Source organism: Vicia villosa, linkage group LG4 (assembly GCF_029867415.1).
Source record: "Vicia villosa cultivar HV-30 ecotype Madison, WI linkage group LG4, Vvil1.0, whole genome shotgun sequence".
Lineage (NCBI taxonomy): Eukaryota > Viridiplantae > Streptophyta > Magnoliopsida > Fabales > Fabaceae > Vicia > Vicia villosa.
Genome location: NC_081183.1, coordinates 14,174,872 through 14,191,926, shown reverse-complemented (window position 1 = coordinate 14,191,926; position 17,055 = coordinate 14,174,872). Strand labels below are relative to the sequence as shown.

The 17,055-nt window shown below is 34.3% G+C and overlaps 1 protein-coding gene across 4 annotated transcripts; it reads left to right on the top strand.

Moving 5' to 3' along the window:
* Positions 1-660: 660 nt before the first annotated feature.
* On the top strand, positions 661-4,166 carry LOC131594548 (uncharacterized). Of its 4 annotated transcripts, none has more exons than XM_058866717.1 (4): positions 661-824; positions 965-2,491; positions 3,305-3,501; positions 3,581-4,166. In XM_058866717.1, the coding sequence occupies exons 2-4, from the start codon at positions 1,016-1,018 to the stop codon at positions 3,684-3,686; spliced, it is 1,779 nt and encodes a 592-aa protein (XP_058722700.1). In that variant the 5' UTR covers positions 661-824; positions 965-1,015; the 3' UTR covers positions 3,687-4,166. The 4 variants fall into 4 exon arrangements, with proteins under 4 accessions (XP_058722700.1, XP_058722699.1, XP_058722698.1 ...); XM_058866716.1 differs by having other exon boundaries at positions 982-2,491; positions 3,581-4,165; XM_058866715.1 differs by having other exon boundaries at positions 978-2,491; positions 3,581-4,165.
* Positions 4,167-17,055: the final 12,889 nt, after the last annotated feature.

Here is a 17,055-nt window from a genome sequence, read left to right as displayed (position 1 = left end):
GGTAAAATTTGGGCACATATGTATACTTGTGAAAATGATAAAATTTGAATGACCCTGAAATAACTATTGGTTTTGAGAATTATTAAATAATAACACAAATCAATTGAGCGATGCTTTTTACATGGTAACACATTGGCAAATGTGGCAAGGAATATTTTTGATAGTTGATGTCGCAAAGAACTTTGAAGTCTGAATTTATATATATATATATATATATATATATATATATATATATATATATATATATATATATATATATATATATATATATATATATATACTTCTTTGATTTTCTTTGATTTTTGTTTATGATAATCTCGATCTCATTTTTTAATTTAACTTTTTCGATGTACTAAAACATAAAACTCGAGTTGTATGATTCTTTCGCCTTTTTATATTAATCATATTTAAAATATGTATCAAAATTATAACCTAAATTTATACAAATTCTTATATTTTTAACAATTTTTTATTTTCAATAAAAATTAATATTAAACATATTTACATCAGAGTATCTTAAAACATACTCATTTGTCGAGTTACAAAATTATAATTTTCGTATTGCAACTTGCAAGAATAGTTTATCTAATTTAAAAATAGAAAAAAAACAAATATTTTAATGAATAATCTATGAGGAGTACACTTTACTTGACAGATTAAAAAGCATCTGCTTTTCACCGTTTGGGATTTCAGCTTAATAATGGTAATTGGTTTCTCCATATCCATTAAACCCTAACCAAACCATTCTTTCTTCTCTCAATTTCTTGATTACATCTTCATCCGAATCAGAGACCGATAAAAATCAAGAATTTGTTGTGTACAAGGTAAAAACCCAACATCTCTGTACTTTTTTTTCTTTCTTTTTTGGTACTTTTTCCATTTTTATGATTCTTAGGTTTAAGAACTTGTTGTTTCTTTTAATTTTTTTGGTAATTTATTAATTTATTTTATTTTGTAACTTGAGGTTTTGATGATAGTTAGGTTGAGTTGAGTTAAAGAAATAATTTACATGTGAATGGAAAATAAGGGTTGCAAGAATGTGGATGATCTCTTCAATGAGTTTGCATATAAGGGAAGTAGTGAAGTGGAGCATCCTAAGAGAAGGGTTTTTTTGTCTCCTTTTTTTCCATATAGGGGAAACACAAGGAACACTTTTTATCATTCTTGTTGTCCTTCAAGGAAGGTGTCGAAACATTTACGGGAAGTTGAAAAGTATAAAGTCGGCGATACTTGTCGTTCAGGGAAGGTGTCGGGACATTTAGGGGAAGTTGAAGAGTCTAAAGTGGGCGATTCTTGTCCTTCAAGGAAGGTGTCCAAGTATTTTGTGAAAGATGGAGAGTCTAAGGTGGGCGATTCTTGTCCTTCAAGGAAGGTGTCGGAACATTTTGAGGAAGTTGGAGAGTTTAATGTGGTTAGTTCTTGTCCTTCAAGGAAGGTGTCGAAGTATTTTGTGAAAGATGGAGAGTCTAAGGTGGGCGATTCTTGTCGTTCAAGGAAGGTGCCAAACCATTTTTGGGAAGTTGGAGAGTCTAAAGAGGACGATTCTTGCCCTTCTAGGAAGGTGTCGAAGTATTTTCAGGAAGTTGGCGAGCCTGAAATGGGTAATTCTTGTCCTTCGAGGAAGACGTCGAAATATTTTCGCGAAGTTGGAGAGTCTAAAGTGGGCGAATCTTGTCCTTCAAGGAAGGTGTCGAAGTATTTTGTGAAAGTCGAAGATTCTAAAGTGAGTGATTCTTGTCGTTCGAGGAACTTGTTGGAACATTTTCGGGAAGTTGAAGAGTTAGAACTGGGTTATCAAAAGAGAGTGTCTCCTTGTCCTTCTAGAAAGGTTAAGAACAATTGTAAGAAGAAGAGTGTGACGGGTTTCAGAGAGTGTGTTAAGAAGAGGAAATGTGAAGGAACTCGAGTAACTGAAAATTTGAAAGTCGAAGATTCTTCTTGTTTGGCAAACATCTATGAATATTTAGCTAAAGTTGAAGAGATTATAATTAAGGGTAGTTTGTTACTTCAAAAGGTCTCTGACTCCTCTAGAGAAGGGTTTGAAGTTGAAGAAAACTGTATGAAGGAAATTAATGATTTTTTGAATCAATATGTATACCATGGTAGGAGTCTGCCGATTTCAAGAAAGCGTGTTAAGAAGAGTGAAATTTTAGAAGAGGGTGGTGATTCGGAATATAGAGCTAAAGTCAAAGAGGCTAAAGTTAAGTTTGAATCGGTCCTTGATGATTTATCTAACTCCTTTCAAGAGGGGCCTAAAGTGGAAGAGGGTTCGTCTTTTGTTCCTCCTAAAATGAAATCCAAAAGTCGTGGTAAGAAAAATCAGCCTTTTCTTAAGGCGGAGAGATATAAGGAAGCTTACAAAAGAAAAACTGCGGAAAACAATTGGGTGCCTCCACGTTCTCATTGGAATCTCATTCAAGAGGATCATTTTCATGATCCATGGAGAGTGTTAGTTATTTGTATGCTATTAAACAGAACTACTGGTGCACAGGTACATTCCTTTATGTTTTATGCCGATGTTTTGCTGCTGTATATTTCCGTTTTCTGATATGCTTTAGAAGGCTTAACTGCTATTATTTGTTTATTCGGCTTTTTCTAAACTATTTATTATTCCCTTAGAAATCATGGCTATAATGGGTCTGTTTGGATAATAATTAGTGTCTGCTATTAATGTTGATAGAAATGTAAACCTTTTGCGTCGGTTATGCACTTCTTTCTCTTCTTAAATCTCTCCAATGTTGACACAAGTTAATATAGAAACCCTTTTGAGAAGAATAGTGGCCGCCTTTTTCTGTTTTAACGACTTCCAATTTGATGCAAACTACATTCTGCAGTATTCTGTTTGGACAGGTTTTATTACATTTGTATTTTATGGTATGGAAACCTACGACCCATTGGTTTCCCAAAATATGTCTTTTGCATCATCATAATCATTAACAAAAAGTTATATATGATCACACGATTCACGACAACAGATAGAAGACGACTAAGAAAATCTCTGTTGCAAACTCAGCTAATAAGAGAATATATTACAATTAATAGTTTTTTGGTGTTCTGTTGCTTCTATTAGAAGCTTGTTGATGACTTTGTTTCGTTTATACAGTGATGTTTTCCTATCAAATTATTCCAATGTTCATGTGATATGATGTGATGTCATGCTGCTAATATTATTGGAGGGAGTCTTAACGTCTCAATGATCGATCACACTTCAAATGTGGAATTTTTTACTTTCGTTAAAACATGTGCTAATAACTTTTCTGCTTTTGTATTTTAAGACGAGATAAGCTTATTTTGCAAAATGCAGACAAAAAAAGTTATAGACAAGTTTTTCAAGTTATATCCAGACGCAGAGTCTTGCATGCGAGTATCAAGAGAGGAGATACAAGAGGTAATAAAGTCATTAGGTCTTCAAGGGAAAAGGTCGGCGATGCTGCAACGCCTTTCTTGTGAATACTTGTCCGAGAGTTGGACTCATGTAACTGAACTGCATAGTGTCGGCAAGTATGTTCTCTTTTATTATCTAGATTTTATCGTTACTGTTGAGGTTTGAATAACATGTTGAATGCGATATTTTGATCAGGTATGCGGCGGATGCTTATGCTATATTTTGTACTGGCAAGTGGAATGAAGTTGTGCCAAATGATCATATGCTGAACAAATATTGGGATTTTCTCCGTAAATTGTGAATTTCACAAGATTATATATATTTCATTTATAGGTAGTTTTTTTGACAAAATAGCAATATGGATAATCAAGTTTAAAGTTATTGTAGTTTTATTGCTGAAGTTTATGCAGTAGGTAGATGGCAACAACAATACTTTTGTTTGTATATATGGTTCTGTAAATCTGTTTGGGGACCTTTTTGTAACTATTTGAGCTATAAGCAATAGGACACTCATCACTGTCTCTTTGTTTTTCAATTTACTCATTTTTCTATTCTTAAATTTTATTGAAGAAGAAAGAAACACAGGTGCATTAAGAGGACCATGGATAATTAGAATTTCTGTCTAGATTGGCTTGAAGCAAGTTTTTATCTAGATAGTATTTGACTTTTAGGCTTTTTGCCACTAAGGAATTTGAGTTAGTGAAGAGTTTCCAAGCCATGTTTATCAATCATGACTTCATTGAACTCTTTTAAGGTTTACTAAAATCCAGTCTTCCATCATTCTTTAGTTTACAAAATTAAAGAATCTTAATTTTGACAAAAAACAGTCATTAATATTTTAAATTTGAAATGACATAAACAATTTTTTCTTTTAATAGTGACAATTAAAAAAACAAAGGGAGTATTATTAAACAAAAAATTTATTAAAAAATATATTTTTATATTAAAGTGAGAGTTGTTAAAATAAAAATTAAAAGCTTCATATAAAATAAAAATGAAAATTAAAGATAAAAAGAATTAAAAAATATATGGGTATTGAAGTGATAAAATAAAATTGAAAATAAGAAACATTGTTAACAAAACACATAAGCAAAATAAAAACTTCCTTTATATATATTTTAAATAATTAGTAAAGATGAATTTATTTTACAATAAATTAATGGAATAGAGGGGAATGGAATAGAACGAAATGGTATAAACTTATATTCTATTGTTTGAATTGATTAAAAATGGATGAAATGGAGCGGAACCGGATGAAATGCATTCCATCAATTCCATCACTTTCCATCATTTTTTATACCATTCGATTTCGGCGGAATAACAAAATCTTTCTATTCCGTCATAAAATACTCAAATAATAGAATGTCATTTTTATTCCGTTCCATTTCGCTCCGTTCATTTTATTCTATCCAAACATAGCCTAAAAGTCTTGAAAATTAATGAGTTAGGCTAATTTATAGAGTTTAAAACACGGTCAGTGCATCACAACCCTTAAAAAGAAATACTTTATATGTGATTTAATGAAAAAGTCAAAAAAATTAACGTTATGATTTCAGTGACACTGTAAAACCGCTTTACGCAGTCCATATATTTTCATTAAATTTTAATTTATATTCATTTTGTTTAAAGATAATTAATTAATTGTAAAACGTATAGACAAAAATAAAAATTCAGAAAGGAGTGATTGTTTGTTTATTTTAGGTGAAAGGAGTCATTGTTAAACTTCTAAACTATGAGAAACCAATGTTTATAAATATGGATTGAAAATTCATAACTTCTTCGATTTTTATCGTATGAAGTCCATTCCAGCGACATTTTCTCGAAAATTTTGTTAGCTTCGATTCATCGTCACACATGCTTGTTCGAATTTTGAGCCGAAGATGGAGTTTTATCAAGTTCTTTGAGCGGTACTCACAAAATTCTGCACAATCGCGTCAGATGAATCGGCGTTTCTCGTCATTCAAACGCGCGTAATTTCTTCATCGCTTATCGGTTTGAGACGATTCTCGTGACTGTGAGTCATAAATTTAGTCATCTTCGAGCCGACGTTGGTCCTGTTTCCGAATTTCGCACCGGGTGACATTTCCTCGAAAACAAGCCAAAAAGAGATAATTAAGGGCGTTTGGGACATTTCACCACTCACACTATATAAGTCATTTTCCCTCCTTTTCTCTCATAACTTCAATTCACCAAAATTCTGAAAAAACACTTTCTCTCAATTTTCTTGGATCAAAACTACAAAGACTCACAAAAACTTCATCAATCTTCATCAATTCAAGATCAAATCTCAAGAACAAATGAAGATCAAAGCACAAATCAAGATCTTTTCCTCTAATTGAAGTGTCGCGCGTCTCTCGTCCTCTCTAAGGATCTCACGCGCCACTCTCTCCCTCTTATTTCTTGGATTTCGTTCGTGTTCGCGTTCGTGTTCATCCGATCTCATTCTCTTCGTTTGATCCGGTAAATTCACTACAAACCTTGCTAGATCATTGATTTTGTTGCTTAATTCGACATTAATCATAATGATTTTTTATTGCGGATGATGGATCTATGATAATTGATGATGATAATTGCTTTTTGATTGATTGATTCATGTTGATCTTGATTATTTGATTGAATTCGAGACTTACCGGTGAATTGTTGTTGATGATACATGCATGTTGCTTATGATACAAGAAATTGCATGCTAAGTGTTTGATGATTTAGGCGTGTGAAGTGTTTGTGCTTAATTTTGAGTTTTAGCATGAGATTGATGATACATGACTATTGCGCTTAATTGAATAAATTTGAGTTTCGGTGATAAGTTAATCTTGATGTTGTGTTCACAATGCTAAGATCAAGTTTTTGCATGATAAGTGTTTTTCGAAATGCTTGATTGAGATTTTTGAGTGAGAATTTATGGAGCCTTGTTGCTATTGAGCCTTATTTGTTGTTACTTGTTGATAATGATCAAGTCTGGAATTGGTTGAAATCCCTTTATCACTTGCACCATACTTGTTCATGTTTTGTTAGCATGTCCCGTGTTGATTCGTTGCTATTGTTTACATTGGCTAAAGCATGAAATGTTTGTTAGCAAGGTGTTTAAATTGTGCACTCATTGATATGTGAAGTCATGGTTAATCGTGAATGCTTGATCTTGCTTTCGATGCTCATAATTGCTAATTCATGCTCATGTCGCAACACCGACGCATCGTTCGTTTGTGTATCATTCGATGTTAATTTTCATGCATGAATCAAATCCTACATGTTGCACAATGTGAATGCTCTTGGCTCTTAAAACTGCATGTTGTATTGTTGTTCGTTTGATGTCCGTTTGTGGCGGATCGCGTTTTGGTTGCTTTCGTAAGAGTGTTGTTTTAGGCTGTTTGTACTGAGTGGGTTTGCGCAGGCCAACCCTGTAGGTCGACGCATGGGCCTTGTAGGTAAACGCATAGCCTTCTTTCGTGTCTCGGGTTTGCTCAGGTCGACCCTTAGGTCGACGCATAGTTTCTTGTAGGTCGACGCATGCTTTCCGCAGGTCGACGCATAGACTTTCTTGCCTTGCTCATGTTTGCTCAGGACGGCCCTCAGGTCGACTCATGCCATGTTCAGGTCGACGCATGCTTTCTGCAGGTCGACGCATAACTGTGTTTTTTTGCTTGTTTTACTTCCTACCTTCATTATTTCATATCTTTTTACTCATAACTCCGATTTTCATGTTCTTTATATCATTGGAAAGCTTGTGAAACATGCTATCTCATGAGATGATTGGTATAGATTGATTTTAGGTTATTCATGTTTGTTTTTCATTTGACATTTGTTGCCCATTTCATTTTTGCGTTAATTGTTCATTTTCTCTTAGCTTATGATGTAATAACGCAATTCCGATTGCGGTGTTTGTTATCTCTAACTTGTGTGCTAGTGTGCAAGGAATTTGGAAAGTTATCGAGCGACGCTTACCTCATTTGTGCTCCACTTTATTTGCAGGACACAATATCATTCCCTCGTGTCGTGCTCTCATCTTGGAGACACGTCTCTCTTACTTTATACCTGTTTGTATGGATTGCTTTGTTCCTCTTGCAGGTGTACTATGATTGTTCCCGATGCGCACGTTGAAGCGTGATTTATTTTCACAGCGTCGACCCTCATTTTCTAATGCGGTTAATCGGTGTGCTGACTATTTTCTACTGCCTTTTCTAGTTCACTTGCGGGATTTCTGGTTTTCTTTCTTATTTTGCTGCAGTTTACGGATCGTCATCCGTTTGGTATTGATCTCGTTTCATTTTACCTTTTTCTCGCATTTTATCGCTTTCTTTCATCCTTTAACATGAGAAGTAGGACTTAGGCATGCATTGCATCTGGCCAAGCCCTCGAAAGAGACTCTGCTTTTGTTGGTGTGTTTATATTTGTGCTTTGCAGTAGGAAGTCACAGTGTAATAAGACCTTTAAAGGCGCTCCGTTGAATCCTAATGGACGGCATGCGGAAAGGGTTAGCAATCAACCCCCGCCCAGTCTCATCGAGTCAGTTCAGTAAGCGCACGCTACGTGTTGCTTGCTTCTGAACTAGCATAAGATCCTGTTATCGAGTATGTCAAGTAAAAGGTCCATGCAATCGAACCCCCACATTTCCTATAGCTCATGTTGACCGACGTTGATGCTCGGTGTACGCACACAACGTTTTCCTTTTAGAACTATGACGACTTGGTTGCTGAGAGGGATTCGCTCCTCTTGTCTATGGTCCGATCACTTTGCGCGAGGTCTAATGCTTGGTTGACTCGGGTGATCCACTCCCCTTGGTTATGGCGAGACCGCTTTTCTACTACTCGGCCTGCGTCGGTGGTTTTATTTGCTTTACGAGCGAAGCTCGTTTGTGTGATATTCTTGTTTGCAATTCGCTTTTCCCCATAGGTTGCTAGGCTAGTTTAGACTTGTACCCTTTGTATGATAACATAGGTAGCAAGCCTTCCCACTTAGCTTAGGTTTTCCTCATGCATCTTTTAAAACACAAACCAAACTATTTGATTCTCTTTTCTTAAGACCTTGTTATTTCCGCTCCATTCCCAAGCGTAAGCCTCCAAAGGTCGAGCAGCGGAGTGCGAATGTAACTCGTTCACCTAAAAAACACAAAACAAATAGAAACTAGTTAGCCGAGCTACGGTACCTCTGATTCCTCAAAAAGGATACGTAGGCAGCGGGGTAGGGCCAGTGCGAGTATAACTCTTTCTTTTCTTACAGTTTGCATGGATTTTAGTCCAGATTAGCGTAGATTTGTTTCACACCCATAGTTTTAGACACAAGCGTGGATACCATCGAGTACGATGGGCGCGAGGGGTGCTAACACCTTCCCCTCGCGTAACCGACTCCCTTACCCTTTTCTCTGGTCGTGAGACCATTGTTTTGTTTCGTTGTTTTTTGGCGTTCCCTTCCTTTTAAGGATAAATATGTTAGTGGCAACTCTTTTAATTTTCGGGGTAGCGACACTAGTGATGGCGGTTCAACGCACCGTTTCCACTATATTTTCACTGTACAACCTCAGGGTAATTGCATATACGACGATCCTCTTCAAAAAATCAATTATCGGCCTGAACATATGAAACATAGAGAACTTCAAGACGATTATTTTCTAATAAGAATCACTCCAACATGACTTTCCAGTCCGAAGGTATGAATTTTAGAACATCCGAGAAACGGTTCACCAACAAATTCCGAATTTCAGGTTATTTGTACTTTCAAGGATCTTCCTCAAAGAATTGGCTTCCGGTCTGAACATGAAAGATGTAGAGGAAGCCACAACAAAGGCTCAAGAACCAACCCAACATGATTTTTTTGGACGGAAGTTACAAATTTTACACTCGCACCGTAAAACTGCTTTTTGATCCAATAGGTCTCAAAGCAGCGGCAACACTTGATTTCTTTTGCAATTCAAAGCACACTGAAACACACGGGCGCTTGTTATGATGAAGATTTGATTAGTTTCTGCTTAAAGAGCTTGAGAAAATATGCGGACTGTATCCGAACTTCAAGAAACTTGAATTCTTCCTAATTGTATTAAATGACGAAATGATCATTTGTTGTAACTCTTGAGAGATGAAACCTTGATCCAATAATCATAGAGCCAATGACATGTATGTATGCACATGACCTAATGAAAAGATTAAGTTAGTTAGAAACAAATCAGGAGGGCAAATTTTGAAGTGCAACAAACATATGGTACTTCTTATGCTAGAGGGTCATTTTATTATTAATTCATTTTGGTTTCTTCATATACATATATATATATATATATACATATATATATATATATATACATATATATATATATATATATATATACATATATATATATATATATATATATATATATATATATATATATATATATATATATATATATATATATATATATAAAAAAGAAGGATCCATTGACATAAGGTGTAAGTCTAAAATACTTACATCAAATATCAACCATTAATAGTATTAGATCAAAGGGTTATATAAATAGCATATTTTTTAGGAAAAAGAATACGCTACATATTTTTTTTATTATTTTATTTCATTTAATATGATTGTTTGATCAATTCTTTAAACGGCTGAGATTTGGTGTAAGTTTTCTAGACTTACACCTGGTGTCAATGGATCCTGAATCATGTATGTATGTATGTATGTATGTATATATATATATATATATATATATATATATATATATATATATATATATATTCAAAGTTGGAAAATAAAATTAAAAATTAAAGCCTAATTTAAAGCCATAAGGGGCACACTACTACAAAACGCGTAAACAACAACGCCGTGGTCACCACAATTCTTCCCTACATCGTGGTGACATCTCTAAATTAAGGTGCTACCATATTATTTTTGTGTTTTGATTAAAAATCATTTGTATATACCAACGGTTAAGGGGCCAACCGTTTTGACACCATCATACTTTCATGGGTTCGAATCTCAATGCTCTCGTTTATATTATTCCTTTAGTCCTTTCTTTTTTATTTATTTTCAAATAAAAAACTTAAAGGGTTATGACTACGGTTGATATGTTCTTGTTATACCCCAATTTTTGACCTAAGATACCACCTCATATCATTTGCATATGCATCATTTGCATCTCTAACAAATTGCATAGCTTGTGTTTGTTACTTGTGACTCAGCAGGGTTTAATCAAGAAATCACTCATCAGTACAAGTAACAATCAATTAGGGTTTTGTTCTCCCTTCATCTTAAATGAACTATCTTCATCAACAATCAGCATTTGGTCCTCAAAGATTCATTTCAACAAGCTCAAAGGCTTTGAATCAACCAGATTAGGGTTTTGACTGAAGACAACATACTCCTGACTTTTGCTCAGGATTTGACCTATGACTTGGGATATGACCTCAAGACTCCAAGAACATCATGTTAACCTAATCTATTGGCTCAGGACATCTCCCACACAAGGATTGATCAACAGTGAAATTTCAAGTCATCAAACTAGGGTTTTGACCTATCAGGGACTGAAATCAGGGATCACATTTGGGAAACCCTAAAAAGCTCCAGGGCATCACTCAAAGGGTTAAATCATCTTAAAATAATCTCTATTTCAATATCCAATGGAAATTGTACTTCAATTCAAGAGCCACAATCATCAATTTCATCAGGTCCACAATTAGGGTTTTTAACCTAATTCACCTGAACAACTGACTTTTTAATCAGGACATGGTGCCACAACTAAAACCATGGCTCAAAATCCTCTAATACCTCATTGTGATCCATTCATACCATTCATTTGGTGAGGATATCCTAATTCACCTGAAATCTCCAGAAGCGCGATTCACTTGAAAAAGTCGACTGTACAAGATCACCATTGACTTTTTGGGAAATTTGGTCAACCATGACTTTTGAAGTTTTAAATCATCAATATATGATATTTGAAGTCATTTGATCAAGAAAAATTAAGAAAATCAATCAAGAATCAAAAAGTCAAAGTTTGACTTTTCATACTTAGAAAATTTTCAAAGTGTTTTCAAGTGATTTTTACCAAACTTTGGAAGGGAATATCTCAAAATTTCACCTACAAACTGAAAAAAACTTCCAACATGAAAGTTGTATATTTTGATCCAATGAACAACTTTGTCACATATAATTTTTTTCCAAAAGATCAACCATTTAAGAGATATGGAGCTTCAAAGTTGGTATCTTTTGAAAAATTCACTAAAAACTTCATTTTTTCCAAAGTTCATAGATCTTTTTCACCCATTTTCTTAATGATCTTGAGGAATATTTAAACTAGGGATTTTAAGTACATAACAAGAGCTTTCCAAAATGTCCAAGAGCATGAAAAAATATTGAGTGGAGCTATGGTTTTGAATTTTGTCATTAGAGGTCCTTAAGCTTAAAATTCAAACCATTTTCACAAAGTTATGAACACTTTTTGGAAAATGATGCAAGCAATGACATAAACAAGCAATGAGTGCAAGATATTTATCATTTGAGATCAGATTGGAAAGAGATAAGAAGCATAGGAAGTTTTAACCATGGTTTAGATTTTAACCATTTTGCATTTAATGCAAAGATTCCATTTTATCTCCAAATGCCAAATCACCATTCTAATCTCAACTTGCTTAGTCTTGCATTCAGAACTCTTGGCCTATAAATAGAGGTCCAAACTCCATTCAAAATCACACCAAAACCTCCAAAAGCATAGGTTTTCTCTTCTTTCTTGAATTGCAAGTTTCATAGTTTTCAAAGAGGGAGAAATTCCAACCTCCAAACCATTGAAGTTATGGCCAAAGTGATGGTTCTAACATCTCATAAACATCATATGGGATGTGTTTGATCCACTCACACACCCCAAAAACACCTAAATCTCAGAATCACTACCTCACTTCCATATGAACACATATCGAGCCTTATCATGCCAAATTTCATTCAAGCTCATTTCTGTCCAAACTAACACTTCAAACATCATCCATATATCACATATGAACTATCCAATCCATCACATATAGCCTGTAACCTCAGAATCATCAAGCTCGATTCATACTTGGCCCTACTGCAGATCGGGTTCCATGGAGTGATCCAGATGAATTCAGTTCATTCCAAGCATTCAAACATGTTCCATAATCATCATTGAAGCTGTCCAGATCAAGAAACAACATCTGTAACATCTCTTTTGCAGAATTCGATTCTCAGTTTTGCAATTTTTCAAGGTAAGTGCTTTGAACTTCAAACTCCATCATACATGCATCATAAATGAAATATTGCTTTGCCATCTTGTTTCTGCACCATCACTGAATAATAACCCTCAATCAATTGCATCATATCATGATCATACACGATTTCACAATGATTTGTCATATTAAGGTTCTTCGTGTTCATCAGGAAATTGATGGCCTTAGAGTGAAAATAAATGAATTGCGAGGGTACCATCGTGTTCCTTGTGAAAAACCGAGTGAGATAGACTATCTACTCGATCAAAACAATCCAGTTTCAAATATTTTCAAAATCAATTTGGGGTTGTGTTCTTGGCGCGCTTTTTTGTTCATAAATTTTGAATTTTGGTTGGAAAATATAATTAATTCAACGCATGTATATTACAAGTCACAAGCGTGGCTTAGTTGGCTTTTGTTTTGAGTAGCAACCTCCAGGTCGTGGGTTCAACACCCATAGGGACCAAAACCTTTTTTTAACCACTATTTTTCTTCATTTTTCTTTACAACTTTAATCCATTAATTAACCAATCAAATTTCATCATTTTTACTTCATTTTTTGTACACTTCTCATTTAACATATATATTTTATTAATATTCAAAAAAATTACAAAAATAATATTTATTTAATACATTTTTATTAGGTTTAAAATGACATATTTTTTAGTGTTTTTTAATACTTTAAATATTGTTTTTCATTTGATTTTCAAAACCTAATCACTTGTAAATATTTTGTGATCAAATCTTAATCACTTAGGTCTTAATTAGGTATAAGATTTGTCTTTATCTTAATTAAGTTGACTTCTTTCAAAACTTTCAAACTGTTTCCAACAAACGATCACAGTTTTTCAAAACGATGAAACCTCGCGTCTTTTTACAAAAACAATCAACCATGTTTTATAAAATAAAACATGGGCCTCTCTTTTGAGTTGTAAGTCCCATTCCTTTTTTGCTTTTGTACATATTTTCTTAAATGCTTTTTTGTACATAACTTTTGCAAAACTGTTGCTTTAAATCAAAACCTTTTCAAAGAAACATCCTGGGCATCCCTTAAGGTGTAAGCCCCACTCCTTTGTATAAAATTAGGTTTTTCTTTTATATATATGCCTATCTTATTATACCTCGATCAATTTGATTTAAACCTTCGAATAACAAATCAAAAATTAGGGTTTTCTTCAAAATCTCTTCAAAAAACACTTGGGCCTCCCTCGAGGTATAAGTCCCAACCCCCTTTGTAAATATTTGTTTACATAGCTTCGAATAAACTCATTGGGCCTCTCCTTGAGTATAAGTCCCAACTCCCGTGTACGTAACCTTGTTTGATAAACCGTTCATCCTTAAAGGTATATTTCCTTCATAAACTCCCATGTACACATACACTTTATCATATATGTGCTTGTTCATATACTTGTTCATGTTTGTTCATATACTTGTTCATACTTGTTCATCTGCTTGTTCATGTTATATATATACTTGTTCAACTTAGTACAACACTAGGTTCCCCATAGCCTCCTATTGGGCTTCGTGCAAAGAATCTCCCTTAGCTAGGTTAGGACATAGAGTATGGTTTCCCGGTGAAATCGCTCTAAGAGCTCAAACCAACTATACCATGCCTCCCCTTGGGCTTCATACAAACGACTTGTCCCTCCCATAGCCTCCTCTTGGGCTTACAATACAAGGACCCTCGACTGTCCCTCCCATAGCCTCCTCTTGAGCTTACAATGCAAGGACCCTCGACTGTCCTTCCCTTCGTATAACCAACCCTCTTACCCGGAATCTCTCCCCCATTTTTGCATTGCTTTTAATTTTGTATTATTTGCATTGCATATCTTTTAAGGTTTGTGCAACTTTTTTCCTTTTCCTGTTTTGGAAACAATAAAAAGTTTGGTCGTGACAAAAACAAAAAAAAATCATTTTCTTGAGCATCGAGCCCAAAGAAGGCATCCGGTGTCTCATCCCGATTTTCACGCGACAGTTCTAGCGTTGTGATATAATTTTTTATTTTATTTAAAAAATTTAATTGTAAATTAAACTCTGGCGTTTCTTTATGAAATTTCACTATGAAAGTAATATATCATAATGGTTTCTAGTATTGGCCGTGGTGGTATCTTTATAATATTATACACTCTTAGTTAGCTTGTCTCTTAAGTATCCTTTTTTCCATTGAAAAAACAAACTAGACGAAACAATACATGATTTTAACCTCTAAACCCTAACGTTCAATACTGTGAAACAATACACGATTTCAACCAGAACACCGCCGTTCAACCTGACTTGTATCTTTAGTATCCATTCTTCACTTTGTATTTGTCATTTGTGTCATCATTCTCAAGGAGGTTAACAAAACCATCACGATCGCGGCATCGAGGAGGAAGAGTACACCAACACTGTTGTCACGGTTGAAAAGGAAGACAACACCAACATCATCATTGCCGTAAGGAAGGAAGATAACACCAACACCAGCATCATTTACTTAGTCATCACGTTTAGGGTACGTAAAATATTTCCCCCATGCATCTACAATAAACTTCATTTGCCATTATTGTAGTTGTTGTTTTTGTTCTTTTTGTTCATGTTGTTCATGTTGTTCATGTTGTTGTTTTCTAACATAGATGTCACCCTTGTCGAGTTCTTCATCGGGTACTAGCGAAGAAACTGAAACAAATGATACTTGTGCAAATGAAACTCAAACAAATGATACTCAATCGAAAAGATCACAAACTTGGTCTTCCTTTTGAGTTCTTTCTTGTGGCTGAGAAAGTTGGAAATAATGATGTTGAGGTGGACAACTGATGAAGATATTGGTTTTCAAATATTAGCTTAAGAATATTGGTTCGGAATGGTCTATCATTCACAGATGTCAAGGAAAGTAGTTCAGAATATTCATATATCTGGTGGAAGCTTGTTGGGAGTTTCACGAGGAGTACCTGGAGTCAATGATATCATGGATAGTTTGGAGGTAGGTGATTGATCTGATCTATCATAAACCACTTAATGATTTCCTAGGATACAACACGACATCATGTTTCTCTCATGTTATATGCATGTTATTGATTTTCAGGAGAGAGGGATCAACATGCTTTTTGTGTTTTTCCTTCTTGTTTTGACAGGAATAATCCACATCATTAATAAACAACAATATAGATAATCACTAAAGGATAGAAATAACAAAATCTTTATTTCTTCTTATTCATATATGATAATAAAATCACCAGCTTTTCAGTCACTTGAAGGATGACAATCAAATCAATTCTAAGGAGATAAACTGATGTAGAGTATTCAAGTGATAGAGCATACTAGTAAGGAATTGAATGATCATCAAATATAGAATTCCAATAAGGAACATAAACAATATAACAGATAGTACCAATGATTCTGCTGCTTCTAGGGGCATAATCACTTGGATGAAAATTATAGAGATATATCTCATGAAAATGGATGTGTGAATACTCTCAGAAAAGGAAACTCTAACACTTTACGTTATTCAACAATGAAGAACCTGCAACATGATGATGATAATGATGATGGTGGTAGCTTCTTGTACTTGGAAGGTGTGGAATATGTCATGTGGTGCACATATGATGTGCACTCCTATGCTTCATTTGCGCTTCTTATGCTATTTCCTCGTATTGAATTAAGCATACAACGGGAGTTTGCAATTTGGAGTTCATGTGAGGTCTGGTGTCTGTGCCGCAATGGGGTATATGGAGCAATTTGATAGAGATGTTGATGGTCTTATTGAGAATGATGACATGAATGAAGGAGGAGGCCTTCACAGCTGCTGAGGGTATATTTCCATGTCCCACATTATTTTCTTTACACTTAAAATAAGTGTTTATAAAACTCACACAATCACACCTAATGGTCTAATAATGAGTTGGAGAAATATTGCAAAGATATGAGTCTTAGGCCCAATCAATTTATTTTAATAAAATTATATTAATTAAGTATAAATTCCATGTCAGCAACGTTAGTCCCATTAGAGTAAAGTTAAATGACACATCAGTACCGTTTGTGTTAATTCAGCTTTTTTTTGATAATTTTGTTTTTTTTCTTTGAATAATTCATGCTTTTACTATTACACAGTGTTTTAAAAACCGGACCGGTCGGTCGGACCGGTCGAACCGGGAACCGGCCTGGTAACCGGTCTGATTCAATAGTCAGATCGGGTATGCCATCAAACCGGGAAAATCGGAAAACCGGCGGTTTAATTGCTTTTTTTTTTGTTTTTTTTTAAAACTTTTTTTAAAACTTTTTTTTAAAATTTTTTTTAAACTTTTTTTTTAACATTTTTTTTTAACTTTTCTTTTTAATATATTTAGTAGTGTATTACTTAAATAGCATTCTCACATAGTTTTTTTTGTTAGTGACAAAGTAAAAACTTTATTGTCTATTTCTTTGCTAATAAATTTTGTTAAATAGCATAAACATATTGAATTTTATTTGATTTTCTTTTTAGGAGGATCCTATTTTGAATTAAATTTGGTACAC